Source organism: Muntiacus reevesi, chromosome 1, assembly GCF_963930625.1.
Source record: "Muntiacus reevesi chromosome 1, mMunRee1.1, whole genome shotgun sequence".
NCBI lineage: Eukaryota > Metazoa > Chordata > Mammalia > Artiodactyla > Cervidae > Muntiacus > Muntiacus reevesi.
Window position 1 is genome coordinate 72,348,013 of NC_089249.1, and position 22,283 is coordinate 72,370,295.

At 39.3% G+C, this 22,283-nt stretch overlaps 1 protein-coding gene across 1 annotated transcript in view; it reads left to right on the forward strand.

Moving 5' to 3' along the window:
• The window catches only part of COPA (COPI coat complex subunit alpha), a 43,068-nt gene that overhangs the window by 6,546 nt on the left and 14,239 nt on the right, over positions 1-22,283 (forward strand). The window contains exons 4-15 of the mRNA XM_065947453.1: positions 488-568; positions 2,035-2,111; positions 2,831-2,940; positions 7,147-7,256; positions 9,037-9,136; positions 9,723-9,858; positions 10,381-10,463; positions 16,317-16,467; positions 17,387-17,453; positions 18,399-18,474; positions 20,446-20,528; positions 21,605-21,744. Coding sequence (XP_065803525.1) covers positions 488-568; positions 2,035-2,111; positions 2,831-2,940; positions 7,147-7,256; positions 9,037-9,136; positions 9,723-9,858; positions 10,381-10,463; positions 16,317-16,467; positions 17,387-17,453; positions 18,399-18,474; positions 20,446-20,528; positions 21,605-21,744 — 1,214 coding nt within the window. The remainder of the gene's footprint in view (positions 1-487; positions 569-2,034; positions 2,112-2,830; positions 2,941-7,146; positions 7,257-9,036; positions 9,137-9,722; positions 9,859-10,380; positions 10,464-16,316; positions 16,468-17,386; positions 17,454-18,398; positions 18,475-20,445; positions 20,529-21,604; positions 21,745-22,283) is intronic.

A 22,283-nucleotide genomic window follows, 5' to 3' on the forward strand; every position in this document is an offset into this window, starting at 1 on the left:
ATCTTTTGCCACCAAGCCTAACAAAGGATGATGCTATATGTTCTATTATTGTTTCCTTTGAAGTTATATCCGTCCTACTTTTTTTACCCACAATTAAGGTGATAGGTAAGCACCAAGTAAGGGGTCTGTATTCAAGGTAAGAACACAATTATTCAGTAAAAGAGTTTTAAGCTGAGCCTTAGATAAACATTTTGTCTTATTAAATAAACGTGATTTCTTCCCAGAAAAAAAGAAAAGCCTTCCCGTCATTTTATCTTTCAGGTTTCGCTAGCCTTGCTTTTCCCGCTCCCCACACGTGTGTAGCTACTTACATTTTCATTCATAGTCTTTTCCCCTCCAGCCTTAAACAAGGTTCCCTGTCAAGAGTTCTACCTATTTAAAGATGCCAAAATATAAATCCCAGCTTGTTTATCAAGAAACCTGCGTGTTATAGAGGCTCACAACTTTATATGTCCTTACTCCTTTAGTTGAATTTCTCTCTTTGCAGGTGTGGAATTACAAGCTTCGGCGCTGTCTCTTCACATTGCTTGGGCACTTAGACTACATCCGCACTACGTTTTTTCATCATGTAAGTAACTGTTGTGGCTCTAGTTTTAGAGCATTCTTCAGTTTCCCTGTAGGAACCTTCTCCATGCTCCTGAAGAATCCATGCTTTTGATAACAGAACCATGTTATTGATTCTTCTAGAATCTGTGGAGTGTTGGCCCCTCTGCTTTGTTTCCTTCTGTAAGAGGAAGCACTCAGGGTTATATTTGAATTTAATTGGATTCAGTGACCTTTATGAGGAAGACTGTAGGGAAAAGTAGAGATTTGATTTTAAATTTGCTGAACGGGCAAACAGAAGTTTGCAGGCTAATCACATGTGGGGTGTTACTAAGTAGGTGTTTCTTGGAAGAATGTCAAGATAAGATGCCATTTTGATGCTGCCTAATGTTTTGAAGCATTGACAATCATATGCTTTTATCGTAGGATTTTAGAGTCTGGTAGAGGCTGTTCTCTTAGCCAAGCTTACTACCTTTTTTGATTTGTTAGGTTTCATAGTAGACAGATACTGAGTTAAAGATTAAGACTCCCAGCCTCTTAATCTCTTCCCATCCTGACCGGATTTCTCTATAATTATTAATATATGCTATTAGAATTAACTTGTACTATTCCTTGACTCTTAGTAAACTTAAGTCTCTTGAATTAAGAAAGAGTATGATAAAATGAACAATAAATTCTGAGCTAATTATTCTCTATTTCCTTTTTTAAAGTTAAAAAGAATTAGGGTAGAATAGGAGAAGATGAATGTGAAAATTATAGCTGAAATAGTTGAGAATGATAACCATTCAATAGGTAAATCTATTCAGAAGGAACTGTTTGTCATTGCCATGAAGGACTTGCTGAAGACTCTTGCCTAGAACAAGTTACCATTCAACTGGAAACTTAGGAAAAGCTTATTTCCTTTTATTTTTTTTTCAGTTTAATAAGTATGTGTGTACCTTGTGCTCATTAAGTTCTCAGCTTAACACCAGAGAGACAGCTGTGACTAAGAAATACTTCCTTCTCTTAAAAAGTTTAAAGACTGTAAAAGGGCTGAATTTTTTTACATGTTACTTTCTGCTTTCTTTTCTGAGACTCTGGAATTTTTTGAGACTGGATGGTCTGGCAGGGACAAGTCAGACTTTAAAATAATATTCCAGTCTTAGAGTTAAATAGAGATCCTTTCACAGGATCTTGATTTACAAGATTAACTATTTATAAATATAAATCACATATACATAAGCACATATGTAAATGTAAATGTATATTATACTATTTGTCTCTGAGAATCTGTTATGGTCTGGCTTCCACTGTTAAACCTTATAGTTGAAAGTCCCGAAGTTGGGAAGAGCTGGTAGAATGTAGGAGGAACAGACAACTAGCCTGGTAACTCAGAATCGTTTAGAGACTAGCTGGATGTCAGACAATGAAATATTTCCTCCAAAGAGAGAAATGCAACCTGGAAGAACACATCTGTTAATGTTCAAACCCTTTGTCTGGAATATTTTTCAGGAATACCCTTGGATTCTGAGTGCCTCAGATGATCAGACCATCCGAGTGTGGAACTGGCAGTCTAGAACCTGTGTCTGGTAAAGCAGGAGACAGCTCAAAAACATCTTCATTTCTAGTTTTCTCATAATCAGCTTCTCTTTAGAACAATCATCTCCTATCCCTAATGGGCTGTGTCTGTTGATTAATTACTGATTGTATTTGTAAGACACTCTTGTATATAAAAAGATAAATACAGAAGCAATCTTATTAGTAATATGTGAACCTGGATTTTCTGATCATTTCTTTCCAGGGGAAAGAAGTCATATAGCTAGGCTTTTGAGACAAAATTTTTAGCTGGTTTTCAGTTCTGTTGCCAAGAAACGTGAGTCAGGGTCTAGAGCTCTGTCCTGCTTTGTGTTTGGTTATAGAGCTTTTTATAAGTATGTAAGGACCATTTAAAGTGACGTCCTTTAAAAGGGATATCCCCTTAAAATCTAACAGATAGTTTTAGTATGAATAAGATTTCATTTATTTTGATATTTTAATGCATCATTAATGAGAGGAGTGCTGTGCAGTCTCAGTTCTTTTGAAACTAGTAATAAACACTGAAACATTACAAGCAAGAAGAGAGCCAAGCTTGAAATAGCCGACTCTGCTTATTATTATTAATTCAGAATTGTTAAGATGACTTGCCTTGGCCTCCAAAAGAGTGTAATTGGGCCTTCATCTGTTCAATGTGGAATATAGCATTTAACATGTAGGAGTCTGTTGATTCCTACCTCTAATTTGGTATTGTCTTTCTTTCTTCCTCTTGCAGTGTGTTAACAGGGCACAATCATTATGTAATGTGTGCTCAGTTCCATCCTTCAGAAGACCTGGTCGTATCAGCCAGCCTGGACCAGACTGTGCGCGTTTGGGATATTTCTGGTGAGCTGCCCAAGTTCAGGGGACAACCTAGTTGTGTCTGGCGCAAAACTGCAATTGCTTAAAATAGTGAGGGTAGTTGACTTGGAACCGAAAAATTTAGAGTATTCTGTTTTCATGTAATAGTGTCTTTGTTTCTGAGGCTATTAAATGTGGTTTGATGGTTCATGTTAGAAGTATTCTAAGGAAAGTTGTTGCTCTAGAAAATTTAATTTTAAGAAAATTCCACATTTTAGTTAGATCAGTCTTTGTACTGTTGGGAATATTTAAGAATATCAAGCTTTCCACTAAAATAAGAAAAATCTTTGACAGAAATGAATTTTGGGAATAGATTAGTACAGGGAAACAGGGCTTTTAGATCCTGTGGCTTCATTTAGAAAAAGGAAAATCCTTCTGTTATATACCATCTACTGTAAAGAGAGTGAGTGTTGGAGGAAGGATTTTCATGTCCAGAAAACCTTTTAACAGGCAGACTTCTAGGATGAAAAATAACTTGTAGATTTTGAGTAGTTGGGATAATTCTTCCTTTCACAGTTTATATACAGTATCTTAATTTGGGGATAAGAATTTAAATTTTTAGGACTGTATAGAGAACTGAGAATTTAAATGCAGAGAAAGGGCTGTACCTATGAGATTTGACATACTGGAAAAATGGAAGTGCTTTCTTGAGAAATGCTGTAGGGAAATGAAACTAAATGCTATAGTTCTCTGCCCAGTTAAATTTATTTAGCAGTTGCTAAATTGTTTCTAGTTGTTTGTTGCCTTAGAAATTCTTAGAGATTGGACTCTGAAAAGTTCATGGCTAGTCCACAGAGCACTGTTTTCATTCTGTGAAAAGAAGGACTCCTCGTAGGTCTTTTCCAGGTTCTTTGTGGTAACAAAGAAAGTTGATAACTTTTCCCAACTCCTTGTGTCGTGGTGGGCTGGAGCAGTATGATATTAATACTTGCTGTTCTAACAAACCATTAATAAACAACAAGTTGAGAATTTGGATTTCTGGGTGCAACATGTGGAATGTTGTAATAGCAGTTATTTAAGATTCATGTCATATGGAAATAAACCAAGGGGAAGATGAGGACAGTTGGAAAGTAAAAGCTCTGCATCATGCTCTGCAGTTTTCAAAGGTTCAGAGTTAAGAAAGAAGTGGTATAAACAAGACTGTATTGGAGATAGGGCAGTTGCACTCTCTTCTGCTAGGGCTTCTGCCATTGCAGTTTTCCGCCAGACTAGCTGGGTTTTTTGAAGTACACCCAGATGTGACCAGCCATGCCAGCAGGAAGAGTGAGGCACAGGCACTGTGGATCCTGTGCCCTCTCCTCATTGCTAGTACCAGGGAGCTTATCAGTCACTCCTCCAGTAACCAAGCTCTGGCCTTCGATAGTTGTTAACTGTGCACACTTTCAAAGCACCCTCTCTGTCTCAGCATTTAGGAGCCAAATGGAGCTGGGTCACAGTTTATGCTGTTTGAGCTGACCAGGGGCATTTACTTAGAATAGCCTTTCTCAGCTGGGGATCTGTGAGAGAGTTCCCTGCTACTAAGACACTTTTTAGTGACTGTTTTCTCAGTTCTAAGAATGGTATACAGGTACTGCCCTTCTAGATCACAGAGAAGTGAATTTGTTATATGCATAAACCGATCCTTAGACCATTGGGGCTTAAATCTTTCCTAGAACATGGGATTGGGAAGGGCCTTATACTGCTCCACTCTTTAAGAGTAGTGTTGATGCCACCTGAAGCTGGCAGAGCAGTTTCCCTGTGACCTAGCTAAAGCAATTTGGTAATCCTTAGGTAAATGGATTCTCTTTGGTCATCATGAAATGCCCAGGGCAAGAAATCATTTTCTTCACTTTCGCAGGAAAACATATTTGCGTCACAATCAAAGGCCCTAAATCAGAGAAGAGAGGGAGAAAGTATGACCCCAGTTGGGGTTTATGCTTGCTCTTGAATGTGTAAAGTGCATGGATTACTATATAATAACATTACAATTGCTATACTTGGTGTGTGTGGTACTGAAAATTTTGTACTAATGTTGCTAATGTTAATGCTTTCTTTACCATTTCTGAGTGTTTTTCTATACTCACAACTCTCTTGATTTCCAGTAACCCCTTAACCAGAATGGAAGGAGATGCTTTGGTATTTAACCAAGTGGAAGGAGCTTTGGGGATAGACTTACACATTCTTCCTCCTCTAGAAGTCAGCATACTCTTTTTAGCAGAGTTCTTTTGCCTTGGTTCAAATAAATCTGAACACCGGAAGAGAAATTAGCAGTCAGCTCAGTTAGGAACTAGAGCTAATATTGACAGTATTTTCAAGAGGAAAAAATTAGTTCTGAGTCAGAAGACTCAAATCTAGAGGACTGGTTAAAATTTTAATCTTTCTGAGTACCTCTCTTTAAAGAGGGACACTCTCTGCACTAAGTAAATAATAAGAAAACAGAGATTTTTAAGGAAAACCCGTGTTCTAGATACCTGTCCCATGAGGATTAAGCCAGGGGGCTTAGCATAACCTGATCTTTTGTATTAGCCTGGCAAAAAATATTTGTTTAAAAGGGAATATATTTACAACCTAGATTTTAAAAATAATTTATGTTTTTAGCTTGAGCTTCCAGGTAAACTGACAGTGAGATTGTTTTAATGTGCTTGTACTTTTGCATGTGAAGCCCATGGGATTCAGGGCTAGTCTTTGAAATGACCACTAAAAAACATTACTCTGCTGCCAAACCCTGTACTCATGCTTGTTACTGCTTCCCCTGGCTCCCGCTGGGAAGTGTGCGTCAGACTGGTCCATTCTGAGAGTGTCCTCCCCCCTCTGGATTTGAGTAGCTGCTGTAGAAATTTTCCATCTGTCGTTCAGTCCTAGTGAGTAGCTTGTTGAAGGCTCAAATATTTCTTCTTATAGTATCTTTTCACTGCCTGTCACTATTCATCTGTCTGTTTTTGCTCTTCCGCTTTTCCTGGATCGTTACAAGCAATTACAACAAAGGCTTCCATTCTGTCATACAGCTTTCCTTTTAATGTGTTTGTTGAAGCTTATTGGAGGTGAAGTTCCTCACAGCTGTCTGTCTTTGTATCTTCCTTTGAATCTGTTTCATGCATCAGACTCATTAGGAAAAGTTGACAGATCCCATGAAAGTGAAATAAGTGAAAGGAGGCATCCCTGTAATAATGTATTTATGAAACCTTGGAAGAATGCTTATTTTATTTTTTTAAGCATTGGCTTTATTTCTGTCTACCAGTTGGCTAAATGCTTATCATGGACAGGGTACAAGATAAGTAAAACTGTTGTGCCCTTTTAAGCACTTGCTTCTCTAATGCTGATGTTTATATGCCATTATAATAGAAAAGTTACATGTAATTTTAAAACAGTGAAGATAAATACAGTCATTGAACTTAATTTTTTGTGTTTTCTTACAGGTGCCAACATTTAGACTTAAAACTACTTAGGTTTTGTTTTCAATGATAGCTTTTTCCCCCCTTCTATTACAGATATTTGGCTTTTTAACTTTGTAAATGCCAAGTAGTTTCATTTTCTTCTCCCCACCTTCCAAATACTCCAGAAGATAGGATTTTAGTCCCAATTGCATTTTCTCATCTATAAACTGGTATTATTATACCTCCTTGCCTTCCTCAAAGGGTTGTCAATCAGATCAGCTTTGAAAACTGCAAGATGCTTTTCACCTGTAAGGTAGTAGTGTTACTGTAATTTGGGTTCTGACTATAGCACATATAATTCAAATTTTAAGGACAGATTGTGGTTGACCCTTAAGTGTCGGTCCTATACAAATTAAGAATGACCTTATCCTGGTGTCTTTTTTCTGCTGTTTTCAAATTACAGGCTGATTTCTCCCTGTAGCCTCTGAAAATTTTAATGACAAAATACATATGTTCAGATCTATAACCAGTCTCTTGAGCAAGTGTTTAAAGGAATAATGAGAGTTTTAATCATTTTATCCACTGCCCAAGAGTCAAGAAGGAAATAAGAGTACACTTTTTGCAGTTTATAGTTTTACAATATCATCCACCAAATAAAATGTTTTATATTTGAGATACATAAGAGCTCTTGCATCTTTCTTTAGTCTCTTTAAATTTCTTTTCCCCTTCTTTTTCCTTAATTTTAGTGTATCACTGTACCTTTGGGTGCTTTGATTACTGTGCTCGTTTTGGTAACATTATGTTTACATCTTTCATCCCACTCCTCACCCCTTCAAAGGTCTAAGGAAAAAAAACTTGTCCCCTGGTGCAGTGGAGTCGGATGTGAGAGGAATAACTGGGGTTGATCTGTTTGGAACTACGGATGCAGTGGTGAAGCATGTACTAGAGGTACTTATCTCTATAGCCAGTGGCTGGATATGGGCTCTTCTCCAGGGAAACAGTGACAGTATGCTGTTCATTTATTCATTCCTTCAACAAAGACTTATGCAGGGTTTACTGGGTGCCAGGTGCCATTTGAGGCACTGAAAATAGAATGGTAGGTGAGCCAGTAGACAATTGAAGTTTAAATGCTACCTGAGGGAGAATCATGTTACCTTTTAAACCCACTGGGGAGAGAGGGAGAAAGCTGGCATAGGCTCCATCACCATCCCAAAGCAGAGGCCATTGTCAAGCCTCTTGGGAAAGGGGAGGATAGTTAATCAAAGTTATTGAGAACCAGCCATGTGTAAGTAACTTGTTTACATGGTGGGAAAATAGAAAGGCATAAGGGAAAGTAGATTTTTTTAAGTATCTAATCTTTACAGCTGTGTGCTGGTGGAGATACTATTAACTTCATTTTGCAGATGAAAAATTTGAGATTTAGAGAAAGTAAGTTATTTACCAAAATCTACATGTGTCTTGAAGAAGGAAATGGCAACCCATTCAAGGACAGAGGAACCTGACAGGCTACAGTACACACACACACACACACACACACACACACACACACACACACACACACACACACACCCTACACACACACACACACCCCCCCTACACACACACACACACACACCCCCTAGTAAATTGAAGAACTGAAGTTTGAATTTGCACACACACACACACACACACACACACACACACACACACCCCTAGTAAATTGAAGAACTGAAGTTTGAATTTGCACACACACACACACACACACACACACCCCTAGTAAATTGAAGAACTGAAGTTTGAATTTGCACACACACACACACACACACACACACACACACACACACACACACACACACACACACCCCTAGTAAATTGAAGAACTGAAGTTTGAATTTGTATCTGTCTGACTCCACAACCCAGGTGTTTTTCACCACAGTATGGTACCTCGAAAATACTGCTAACTTGACACTACTTTATCTGTGATTCTGGTACAGAGTATAAACTTATAAATCTTATAAAAGATATCTTAAAATCAGCAGTTTTTAAACTTTCTGATCTGAGATAAAACTCTTAAAACTTATTGAGGACTCCAGAGAGTTTTTATGTGCATTATATCTGTTTTTACCATATTTATCAGTTTTTACCATATTTGAAATTGAAACCAAGAACTTAAAAACGTGGGATATATGAGGATATAGTCTTATTAGCCATCAAAGCAATGACATCATCACATGTCATGTAACCTCTGTAAAACTCTTTATGTGTGGGAGAATAAGAATGAAAAGGGTAAATAGCATTTTAGTATTATTATGAAAATAATTTTTAACATTGTTGGGGTTTCCTAAAAAGTTCTTGGGGATAGAGTTTCTTGACTGTACTTTGAGAATTTCTTGATTAAGTTATAAAATTGGTCTTTATTTTTGAGATGCTAATAGCTGGTTGGAGAAATACAATATAACTGGCCAGTAACAAAGCAAGGCAGTATATCCCAAATCTGATGAAGCTGAATTTGAAAAGAAAGAATTTGGGAATTCCCATGAGAGTTTGGGAATAATATTGGATAGATTGATGTAGTTAGTGACTCAAGGTCAAATCTTAGAGGAGCGGTCCCTTGAGTCTTTTTCACATGGAGTGAAAATCACAGACATCTTTTATAACCATGAGCATGGTCCATTGGTCCATTGCTTTGAGTAATAGATATAAAGAATCACTTTTTTTGATTTTGCAAACCACTTTTTTTTTGGTACAGGGTCATGATCGTGGAGTTAACTGGGCTGCATTTCACCCTACTATGCCACTCATTGTGTCTGGGGCAGATGACCGTCAAGTGAAGATCTGGCGTATGAATGGTGAGTGAAACAGTAACAGTGTTATCATACCTAAAACACTGGCTGCTGACCAGCAAGCTGAAAAAGTCAGGTGTTCTGGATTTAGTGACCTATTTTCCTACGTTAGGTTGTTACGCTTATCCTGGGAACATGATAGTTGCTCTATTCCCTTTTTTTCATTTGATGGTATCCTGATTTAGAGGAGTATGAACATAATTTTAAATAAGAATTCCATTTATTCAACAGCTATTTATTGAGTACCTACTTTGTACTAACCATTGTTCAAGGCTCTGAAGATACAATGATGACTAAACCAGATAAAATTCCTGCCATATGAGGCTTTTATAATGGCAGCTAGTGACAAGGCAGGGTAAGGAGATGAAGAATGACAGAGAAGAGGTGCTATAGTTGTTAGGCAGGTCAGAATGAAATAAAGAAATACTTAGATTCAGAGTCATGAATGAAGAAAATTGACCTATTGGAAAGAAGTGGGATGTTACTTAAGATTTTGTAGTATCTAGCATTTGGTTGAAGAATGTCATAACTCAAAACCCAAAACTTACAGTAGTAGGGAATTGTGGTGACCTAATTCTTTTTTGTCTTTCAGAATCAAAGGCATGGGAGGTTGATACCTGTCGAGGCCATTACAACAATGTATCTTGTGCTGTCTTCCACCCTCGTCAAGAGTTGATCCTCAGCAATTCTGAGGACAAGAGTATCCGAGTCTGGGACATGTCTAAGCGGTAAGGGGGTTACAGTGGTATGTGACCAAACCCAGGAGAAAGTCCCTTTCTCTCTTTTACTCTGTTCTTTTTAAAAATCAGATTACGACTTTTTGTTTCTTATCATCCTCTGCATATAGAAAAATCAAATTATACTTTATGAAAATTTGAAGGGACCCAGACATTAGCCATCATTTACAAATTTTCCATCAAATAGAAATTTCTGCTTGTGTTCTTTTTCTGCCTTATATTTAAGCAGTTTCTTCTGTAGCTACAGAAATATGGAATATTAAATGAAAACAGTATGGTAGAAAATTATGATGAGTGGGGAAGTCTTAATATCAAAATAATAGAGTTGGTTTAAAGTCCTCTTTCTGTTCTTTGGTAGAATTTGTGACTGTCTTTATTTAAAATATGCCCCTTCACTGTACTTGATTTACTTTTTATCAGTGTGCTGGCCTACCACTGAGTACTCTTATGTGTGATAGACTGAAGTTTTCTTGGAAGTTAGTGTTTTTCTTTGTATACCTTTTGCTTTTCTAGGACCGGAGTTCAGACATTCCGCAGGGACCATGATCGTTTCTGGGTCTTAGCTGCCCACCCTAACCTTAACCTCTTTGCAGCAGGTAAGGGCCATTTCTTCTCTTTTTCCCTTTGGTTCAGTTTTTAAGACTTGAGAGTGATTCTCTATTAATTTTGTCTCTAATAAGTGTATAGTAGGATGACAAGGAAAAGTAAAAGTCTAAGAGTCATGTAGTTGAAGCTTTTCTCCTTTTCCCCCCTATATGTTCTTGGCACAGTTTTCTTTCAGTGTTCTTTTTCTTCCAAAATTCACTTAATAATGAAGCCCATTCTCTTTCTTTTTGGGGGGTGGGGCACAACACGTGGCTTGTGGGATCTTAGTTTCCTGACCAGGGATTGAACCTGGGCTCTTAGCAGTAAAAGCACTAGGTCCTAACCACTGGATTGCCAGGGAATTCTTCTAAAGCCCATTCTCTTTGATTAGTTCCTTAGTTCCTTTTTGAATAGGAGACTTAGAGGTTCTCAGACTGAGGAGCTAGAAGCTGAGTGTTATTCATTCATTTAGCAGATGCATACTGAGTGTCAGCCCTAGTCTGGGTGCTGATATTCTGCTGCTGCTGCTGCTAAGTCACTTCAGTCGTGTCCAACTCTGTGCGACCCCACCAGGCTCCCCTGTCCCTGGGATTCTCCAGGCAAGAATACTGGAGTGGGTTGCCATTTCCTTCTCCAATGCATGAAAGTGAAAAGTGAAAGTGAAGTCGCTCAGCCGTGTCTGACTCTTAGCTGCCCCATGGACCGCAGCCTACCATGCTCCTTCGTTCATGGGATTTTCCAGGCAAGAGTACTGGAGTGGGGTGCCATTGCCTTCTCCGGCTGGTAGTCTATCAGTGTATAAAACAGTGTCCCTTACGTTATGGAACTTTTTGAGTTATAATGATTTAATGTATTGTTGTATTTGGTTTGTTAATATTTTGTTAAGGATTTTTGCATCTATGCTCATCAGGGTATTGGCCTGTTTTTGGCTTCTTAGGGTCTTTGTCAGCTTTTAGTATCAAGGCAATGTTTTACTCATTAACTGAGTTTGGAAGTGTTCTTTCCACTTCAGTCTTTGGAATAATTTGAGAAGGATAGGTATTAACTCTCAACGTTGGTAGAATTTACCTGTGAAACTATCTGGACCTGGACTTTTGTTTTTGGGGAGTTTGTGGATTACTGATTCAATTTTGTTAGTGATATTTGGTCTATTCAGGTTTTCTGTTTTCTACATGACTCATTCTTGGAAGATTGTATGTTTCTAGGAATTTGTCCTTTTTTTTCTAGCTTGTCTAATTTGTTGTCATATCATTGTGGTATTCTCTTATAATCCTTTGTATTTCTGTGGTATCAGTTGTAATTTTTCCTCTTTCGTTTCTAATTTTATTTGGGCTTTCTTTCTTTGTGATGATTCTGGCTAAGAGTTTGTAGATTTTATCTTTCAGAGAGCCAATTCTTAATTTTTTTTCTTCCTTTTTTTTGTCTCTATTTCATTTACTTCTGCTCTAATCTTTATCATTTCTTCTTCATACTCACTGACCTTTGCTCATTCTTCATTTTCTGGGTTTTTTTTTTAATACACTTAGACTGCTTGAGATTTTTCTTGTTTCTTGGGAATAGACCTGTTTTACTATGAACTTCCTCTTAGAGCTGCTTTTGCTGTGTCCTTATAGATTTTATTTCCATTTTCATTTTTTTCCAGGTATTTCTTTCTTCTTTGTTATTTCTGTTGACCCATTTGTTGTTTGTAGCTTATAGTTTGGAGAAGGCAATGGCAACCCACTCCAGTACTCTTACTGGAAAATCCCATGGACGGAGGAGCCTGGTAGGCAATAGTCAGTCCATGGGGTCGGAAGAGTCGGCCATGACTAAGTGACTTGACTTTCACTTCTCACTTTCACGCATTGGAGAAGGAAATGGCAACCCACTCCAGTGTTCTTGCCTGGAGAATCCCAGGGACGGCAGAGCCTGGTGGGCTGCTGTCTATGGGGTCACACAGAGTCAGACACGACTGAAGTGACTTAGCAGCAGCAGCTTATAGTTTAGTCTCTATGTATTTGTGTTTTATCTAGATTTCTTCTTGTAGTTGATTTCTAGATTCATACTTCTGTGGTTGAATGTTGAATAAGTCACTTGAAATTATTTCATTCTTAAATGTATTGAGCCTTGTTTTGTGGCCTAGCTTGTGATCTGTCCTGGAGAATGTTCAGTGTGCTCTTGAAAAAAATGTTCAGTTCAGTTCAGTTGCTCAGTCGTGTCCGACTCTTTACAACCCCATGGACTGCAGCATGCCAGGCTTCCCTGTCCATCACCAACTCCTGGATGGAAAAGAATGTATTCTGTTGCTTTTGAATGGAGTATTCTGTATTAATTCTCTCTGGTCTAATGTGTCATTTAAGATCAGTGTTTCCCTATTGATTTTCTGTCTGTATGACCTGTTCATTGGTGTTCGTAGAATATAATGTCCTCTACTATTACTGTGTTGTCAGTTTCTCCCTTTATTTCTGTTAATGTTTGCTTTATATATTTAGGTTTTCCTGTGTTGTGTGCTTAAATGTTTGCAAATTTTATATCCTCTTGTTGGATTGACCCCTTTATCATTATGTAATGCCCTTTGTCTTTTGATATGATCTGTGTTTTGAAATCTATTTTGTCTAATATGAGAAATGTCCCAGTTTTCTTTTCTTTTACATTTGCATGAAGTATCTTTTTCCATTCCTTCACTTTCAGTCTGTGTGTGTCTTTAAATCTGAAGTGAGTCTCTTGTAGGCAGCATATAGACAGATCTCATTTTTTTTAATCCATTCAGCCACCCTAAGTCTTTTGGTTGACACATTTAGTCCACTTACATTTAAAGTAATTATTGACACATATGTGCTTACTGGAGGAGGGCATAGCAGTCCACTCCAGTATTCTTGCCTGGAGAATGTCATGGACAGAGGAGGCGACTAGAGGGCGATAGGCCATAGGATCGCAGAGAGTCAGGCACGACTGACGAGACTTAGCATGGCACAGCATGACGTGTGCTTGCTGACATTAACTTTTTTCTGGTTGTTTTTGTAGTTCTTTGTTTCTGTCTTGTTCTCTTGGTTTCTTCCCTTGCAGTTTGATGGATTCCTTTAGTGTTAGTATGTGTGGATTTCTTTCTCTTTGTTTTTTGTCTGTCCATTGTTTGTTGTTACCGTAAGGTTCATATATATTGAACTGTACATATATATGTCTATTTTAAGCTGATAGTCACTTAAGTTCAAAGAGATTCTAAAAGCACTCCATTTTTAACACATACCTCATTTGTTTTTGATGTCATATTTTTATTTTGTGTATTCCTTAACTTTTTTTTTTAATTTTTATTTATTTATTGCTGTGTTGGGACTTAGTTGCAGCACATAGGGTCTTTCGTTGCAGTGTGCAGGCTTCTCTCTACTTGTGATATTCAGGTTCAGTAGTTGTGGCTTGGGGGCTTAGATCTCACACCCTGCATGTGGCATCTTAGCTCCCCGACCAGGGATTGAACCCACATCCCCTGCAGTGGAAAGCAGATTCTTAACCACTGGACCACACAGGGAAGTCCCTCCCTTAACTGTTTATTATAGCTGATTGTGCTACACCTGACCCTTTAACAGTATGGAAGTTAGGGGCACTGACCATCTACACAATCTAAAACCTGTGTATAAGTTTACAGTTGAGTCTCTGGATGTGTGGTTCCATATTGGAAGGTTCAACCAACCATGGATTATGTAGTATTATCATACATATTTAGTGAAAGAGAACTGCAAATAAGTGAGCCAGTGCAGTTAAAACCCATATTGTTCAAGGGTCAGCTGTTCTCCTTGACCTTCTTTTTAAGTGGTTGATCCACTGCTTTTACTATGTGTTTGCTTTTACCAGTGAGATTTTTTTCCTTTCATGTATTTTCTTACTTCTAGTTGTGGCCTTTTCTGCTTAAAGGAGACGTTAATATTTCTTATAAGGCTGCTTTTGTTGTGATGAATTCTGTTAAGGTTTTGCCTGTCTGAGAAACTCTCCAATTCTGAATGATAGCTTTACTGGATAAGTAATAAGTCTTTTCCTTTCAGCACTTTAAATGTATTGTGCCATTCCTTTCTGGCCTATGAAATCAGCTGATAGTCTTACAGGATTTTTCTTGTATGTGATTGTTTTTCTCTTGCAGCCTTTGAGATTCTCTCTTTATCTTTAACTCTTGCCATTTTAATTAAAATATGTCATGGTGAAGCTATCTTTGGGAGTCTTATTTGGGAATCTCTGTGCTTCCTGGCCCTTGATATCTATTTCCACAGGTTTGGGAAGTTTTCAGTCATTATTATTCAAATAAATTTTCTGTTCCTTTCTCTCCTTTGGGAATACTATAATGCAGAAGTTAGTATGTTTGATGTTGTCCCAGAAGTCCCTTAAGTCGCCTCACTTAAAAAAATTTTTTTTTGCTGTTCCTATTGGTTGATTTCCACTATTCTGTCTTACATATCACATATCTGTTCTTCTATTTCATCTAATTTGTTGATTCCCTCTAGTGTAATTTTTCAGTTATTGTATTCTTCACTTTTGATTGGTTTTCTCATATTTTCTAAGTCTTTGTTGAAGTTATCACTGAGTTCTTCCATTCTTCTCTCAAGTTTGGTGGGCATTATTATGATTGCTTCTTTGAACTCTTTTATCAGGTAAATTACTTAACCTCTTTCATTAGGGTTTTTTTCTGGGGTTTGTTTTGTTTGAAACATCTTGTCTCTTCATTTTGAATGACTTCTGGCATTTGTTTCTGTGGATTTAAGCAAAACAGCTACCTCTCCAGGTCTTCAAAGAGTGGCTTTGTGTGAGAGCATCTCTTGTGTAGACTGCACCTGGCAGCTTTGGCAGGCTGGCTGGAGCTGGAGCGCACAAGGGCAGGCATAGTCCCTGGGGGGTGTGGGCCAGTGGCCGTCTTGGTGGGCTGGCTGGGACTGGAAATGGGCCTGGGGCAGTCCCTGGGGAGTGCTGTCCCTGAGGCCGTGGAACTTTTATTTGTAGTGAAGGGAAATAGACCCATAAAACAATAAATATGTGAAACATTGTATTGTGAAAACTGCTTTAAAGGAGAGTTAAGCAAAAGTAGGTGGGATAGAGAGGAGAGTGTGGGACTGCTGCTTCAGGGAAGTGAAGAGGGATGACAAATGCGCTGACAATAGGAGCAGCAACTACAAAGACCATGACGTGAGAGATGTTTAACATGTCAAGGAACATCAGAGTGGCTAGTGATTGGTGAGGTGATAGAAGGTAAGACCAAAGCAGGAGGGACTCTCCCTTGTAGGCCATTAGAACTTAGGATTTTAACCTGAATGAATGGAAAGCCATTGGAAGGTATTGGGTAGGGAAGTGACACGATCTGGTTTATGTGTGGAGTGCACACTTGGAGGACAAAGATTGAAAGTTTTTCTGAAGGATGGATAATGCTAGTAGAGAAAAAGTGAAACATTCTTAAAAAACAGAATCAGGAAGTATTTTAAAACCAATATCCATTTGTTCAGCACATACGTTTTATGTTCATTACATGATAGTGACTGGGGAATGATGGAAATTATTGTAATTTATGCTTTCAGGGAGCTCAATATATAGTGGGGGTGATACACCTAAACAATTACAGTGCAAGATAAGTGCTATGATGGAGGTTTGTACAGAGCTGTTAGGAGAACACAAAGGAGGATTTGTCTAATGTGCCAGTATGATAGAGTAAGTATTGGGAAAGGATTTACAGGTGTTCACTTGAATAAAGATTCAAAGAACTGTGGGAATTCAGACAAATAAAGATTGCATTTAAATGTCTTAACTTTGTTTGTAACATACATACACAATCATTATCTTCCTGTATCTGCTGTTTCCAGTTTTATTTCTTACCTGCAGCTAATTCTTTCCTCCCTTTCCCTGTGGCCCAGGCCATGATGGTGGCATGATTGTATTTAAACTGGAACGAGAACGGCCAGCCTATGCTGTTCATGGCAACATGCTCCATTATGTCAAGGACCGATTCTTACGTCAGTTGGATTTCAACAGCTCCAAAGATGTAGCTGTGATGCAGTTGCGGAGGTAAATTAGACTTATTTCTTCCCTTCAAATTGTCTCATCTGTTACCATGATACAGTACCTACAAACTGGACTCTTGTTCTTTTAACAACATTTTGGATCTCATCTCCTGTCACAGATAGAATCCCCAGGAGCATGTTGGGCAAGGTCACGAGATGAATGGGAGCGCCCTTGTTAAGAATGTTAGAGATCCTGAGGAAAGGAAATCATACAGCCAGTCTGGCAGGTGTCTTGAAAACTGGAGAAAGTTTCCTGGTTGAGAATAGCCCAACTTGTTGACAGACCTGTTTGCCTTTATTTGGCATTTCTTTTCTATAACTCTCTCTTTGCTCTTTGGCAAAATGCACACAACTCTAAACCAGAATACATGTCCCTGGACACTCTTAACTCTGAAGATAGGATACCCTCTCGGGTGCCTGGGAAAGGGAGCTGTCCTCTTGGAGAGCCAGCTGTGTTGGCACGCTGGCTTCAGCGTGCCATGGTCACAAGCCTCGGCGTGAGGGCTTGACAGCCGCCCTCCAGCATTGCTGCAATAAAAAGACGGGCTTATGTTAGTGTTCCAAGGGACGGGGAAACGAGCCTGAAGCAGTCACGTCATGTACTGTGTGGTGTCCACTGCGATCACGTGCAGGAGGAGCCAGTCCCACTCACTGCAGTGAGTGCTCACCGTACCTTCTGCTGAATAGGTAGACTTGTACTGGGCGAGCTTTTTAAAAACACTTCACTCAAAGCTGAAATAGGGGAGTCCCCAAGTCTTGAAGGAAGAAATAGATGCATTATTCATTAATTTTTTATTCTTGATTATAAAAGTGATAAGTATATGTGTAAAGATTAGATAAGAAGGAAGTCCGGGAGTAATTCCTTTTTTCCTGTTTTCATTATCTTTCCTAAATTTCTCTTCTCTTGGTATACATATCTCTAGTGGTTCCAAGTTTCCAGTGTTCAGTATGTCATACAATCCAGCAGAAAATGCAGTCCTACTGTGTACAGTAAGTAAGCCTCCTAGCATTTCCTCATTTCCTATAGGTCTATTTCTCATGCCTTTAGAGGATCTCTGATGGCTTCTTAGGATCTATTTAATGGTCATTTTGAGAGAGCTGAAATAGTGAACAAGGCTCAAACCAGGTAGATTTCAGTTCTCATGTTCAGGGTTTGTGTACTTAACGTCTGTCATAAAGTTGACAACTTCTAAACTTAATGGAGCATCAAGTCAAATCACCCAAATCACTAAAAGTAATTTGAAAGAGTGTTTGGGACTATATCCTATGCAAAGGAGATGCTTATCTTGATCTCTCTATTTGGGTGAAAATAGTAGAGCTGATTTTGAGAGGCATTCCTTTCATTATTGTTACCGTGGGCCTCATTTCTTGCCATACAATTTTTTAAAAAAGAAACAGCATTCTAATTTTAGTGCCCTGGTTGCCAAATCAGAAGAATGAAAACTTATTTTTCCCAATAGGACTTCTAGTTTCTGATCCCAGTCGTTTTTCAATATCTAACTGTCCCATATTTTCCTCCTGGCAATTTTCTTTAATGTCTTTTTTTTTTTTACCTTCAAACAGACTCTAAGTTGATGAGTTTACTCAGGTGGGGCATTGGAATACTAGTCTCTTAATCTGTTAATTTGTGGAGTAGAGAGCAGTCCTTGCTTTCATTCAGAAGCTATCTATGTCTTTGGAAGATAAAAGGAAAAGTTGTGAAGAGTCGGACATGACTTAGCAACAACAGCAAGAAAACTTATGTGAATGCTGAATTCTCTGGCAATGAGTCCTATAATTTTTAGCTGTAGAAGTGTCCAAATGTCCTCTGAGTGAAGGGTGTGAAGAGTATAGTTTCAGATTGCTATCTGTGTAATGATACTGTTTTCTATGTCAGAGTAGACTGGTATCTTGGGGACTCCTACTAACAATTTAATTTCTCCCATTCCTCTACAGAGAGCCAGCAATTTAGAAAACAGTACCTATGACTTGTATACCATCCCCAAGGATGCCGACTCCCAGAATCCTGATGGTAGGCATTCTCTTTGTGTACCCAGCTCTGCTCCTAGCTCTCCTCACCCAAATCATCTCTTCTCTTCAAGTTTTTCATTCCATCCCCAGGCCATGGCCACATCACTCATATCTGTTGGCAGGTGCTGCTGCCAATTGCATCAGAGGCGACCATGGTGTGAAATATTCATGTTCCTCCTCCATTTTATTACTCCAGCTAGATATATATATTTTATAATTTGGTTATTAGACACTCTCCATTTTCTCTTTCAGCACAGCATGTTATCCTAGTTTATTGTCAGCTGATATGACTTTCACCCTGGTAGTTTCATTTATTTAAAAATGTGGTTCCAATCTTGCAATGTCTCATCCTGGGACTAGGGATTTATGCTCTCCCATCCATATCCAGATCCGATTTGCTTCCTTTTGCATGTCAAAACGATGAGGCTGTTAACAGCCCCACACCCCACCAGGGATCCCAGGATCCAGCTGAGACCCTGCCTACCTCTTCCATCACCACCATCCCTTGTTAATGTCCTTACCATTAGCACTTGCTGACAAAACATTATCAGAATAGATTGGAGTCTCGTTTATGCTTCCTTTAGTGTACTTCCTCCAGTTGATTTGTAGGTCAGAGGCTTGTGCCTCAGGTCCCTACTCTTAACAGCATACTTTCCTTATATTTTAGACCCCATCAACAGAATCTGAGAGAGATTTTGCTAGTTCTGCCCTATTGTGGGTGCTCCTGTGTCATTATTGCTGCTAATATGACCACTTCTGTAAGTGTGGTCATGGTGAGAAGAGAGAAAACCTATATGTCTTTGGTATCCATAAATCAAAAGTCTCCCTTATAAAGTAAACAGTTGAGCCATTTCTGACCAATTTTTTTATTTGGTCCCTGCTTATCTATCCCCTTGCTTCCTTTCCCCATCTGTTTACAGTTAGTAGAGTCTAAAATATTTTTGCTTTCTCTTATAACCACTTGTATTTTCTCCTTTACATTTTATGAGGGAGATGATAATTATTAAAGGAATAAAGATACAGCCTGATGATAGGGAGCATAGAGGAAGAGAAAGAGCAAAAGCTTGAATAATGTGGTTCTTCAGCCCCTGGAAAATGGGACTGTTGGTTGTGATAATAATTAATTTTGTTAAAATTGCCTGAGATATCTGGTTGTCAAGGGGTGGCCTGGCAAGGCTAGCCAGTGTGTATTGTCCAGTGTCCTGCTGATACTAATAGATAAGAGTATTTAGTGCATCCTTCTGTGTATCTCCTTTGAAGTTTCCCAAAGGGTGGAGTGCCTATTTAGAATTCCAATTAGTCAGTGAAATACCTGGAAACTGAGAAACATTTTGTAACTTTCTTCCTGGTATTAAGAATGATTGATTGATATTAATGGAGCAACAACTTAGTGCAAAATTCTGCTCAGTGTAAAGTAATTAGCCTCCAACTAATAAAAATAAATGGAAAAAAAAAATTCTGCCCAGCATAGAGCTGCCTGGATTTAGTTAGGAACTCTGTGCCCCACCCTGCTCTACGAGGAGGTCTGTATTTGCATGTTAAAGCAGCAGAGCAGCTGGGTCCTGGAGAGAGAGCTGTGTCTCTCCTCTAGCTTGCTGAAATAGGAGGTCCAAGATACTCACAGGCTGCTTGCTTTGTGCCACAGCTTGGCCAGAGAGGCCCTGCTCGTTAGCTTGATGGAGTGTGCTGTCTCCCAAGATGGGTGGTCCTTCTCTGCCAGTATGTGGTGTTGGCTCAAATCACTTGGCCTAGAGAAAAGAGACTTGGCAGGGGTAGAGGTTGGAGTTTGGAGGGGACTGGTGGGGAAAAGTCCCTGACAATAGCCTCAGGTTATGGCTGAATTAGTTAGGAAGCAGCTGAACTGGCAAAGCCAACATGGCAGCCAGCAAGACTGGCAGCTTCATGGCACCTGCCTGTGTCACCTGCCAGTAGCTTACCACATGCTCCTGCCCTTTGGTTTTGTTCTTCTCAGCTCCTGAAGGGAAGCGGTCCTCAGGCCTGACAGCTGTTTGGGTTGCTCGAAATCGGTTTGCTGTCCTAGATCGGATGCATTCGGTGAGTTAAGACTAAAAAGGGAAGTTAATTTGGGGAGTGTGGTGGCAGTGACCTTTGTATTGCGAAATAAAGAGCATGATTTTTCTCTTATTCTCCCTTGGGCAGCTGTTTTCCTTGTGTATTAGCTTCTTTCTCCTAAAAAAAGCGAAAGTGTTAGTCCCTTAGTTGTGTCCCCACGAAGACAACAAAGTGTTAGCCCCCTTTGCCACCCCACGGACTGCAGCCAACCAGGCATCTCTGTCCATGGGATTCTCCAGGCAAGAAGAAGTAGGAGTAGGTAACCTTTCCCTTCTCCAGGGGATCTTCCCGACCCAGGGATTGAACCCAGGTCTTCTGTACTGCAGACAGATTCTTTACCGTCTGAACCACCAGGGAAGTCCTCTTTCTCCTTAGTTCTACCCCATACCCCTTGGGGAAAAAAGGCCTTAAAACTGATTTGATTGGGTGGAGGATCACTGTGGCTCTGGGCTTAAGAACCAAACTAAACTCACTCTTAATAACACAGGAGCCAAAAAACACCAAATTTGAAATAGGTGAGCTGGGAAGTCCCTGGAGATGGACTTGGTGCTTTTACTGCTGGGGCCAGAGTTCAGTCCCTGGTCAGAGAACTAAGATCCCGCAAGCCATGCAGCTTGGGCCTGTCCCCCCAGCCCCGCCCCCTGCCCCAAATAGGTGAGCTGGATAAGGAGTAGATCCTCTGCCTTATCCTACTACATCCATTGGTGCTTAAAATGTAATGGATTCTAAAAAAGTTAAGCAAAGCTCTGTCGAGAAAATATTTAACAAAAATTTAAGCCCCAGAAGTGCTGTGTTCTCTCTCTGGTTGATTTAGGAATTCAGATTTTAGTTAGACTTCTCAGAATATTTCAATTGAAGAAAAAATAAAAGCTATTAAGATCCTATCAAGAGTATCTTAGCTAGAGTGGTCTACATATAGTGGTGATTGACCTGCACAGCCAGAAAAAAACCCAAAATACTTGGTTTATCAAAGCTGAGGAATAATTGCTAAGGGACATTGTCACCTGTCATCATCTTACATGTATTCCTCTTAACCCCACCTTTTATACTCATTTCAGCTTCTGATCAAGAATCTGAAGAATGAGATCACCAAAAAGGTACAGGTGCCTAACTGCGATGAGATTTTTTATGCTGGCACAGGCAACCTCCTGCTTCGAGATGCAGAATCCATCACGCTCTTTGATGTACAGCAGAAGCGGTAACATGTCAGATGTCCCTAAGCAGACAGGTTTATTGTGGGGGCTAGTGGAAGTCCTAAGTGGGAGCTTTTTTCCCCAAGTGAGTTTGACTTGTGGCTTGGCCACTTCTTGTGCTATAATTCCAAGGCTCTTTCTCACCACTTTTTTCCCTCTGTGATCACCCTCCATCCTGTACACACACACACAAGCGTTACAAGGGGTTTGTTAATTTGTTTTTAGAGCATTTATCTGAACAAAGATTGCTCTTGGGACTTAGAATAATAGGATCACAGGGGTGAATGGCATAGTTCCTATATTTAAAGGAGCTTATGGTGTGCAGTGGTAAGAATAGACATACACAAATTCCTAATAACACGTGGGAGTGAGGGTCAGGGAATTGAGGAAGGTGGAAGTGTACAGTGTGAGCCAAAATATTTGTCACAGAACTGTAATACAAAAATGTTTATTTGGTATTATTTTAAGAAATTGCGGGGGGGGGGGTGCGGAATTAGCGGGAGAACAAATACATATGTATCTATGGCTGAGTCCCTTTGCTATT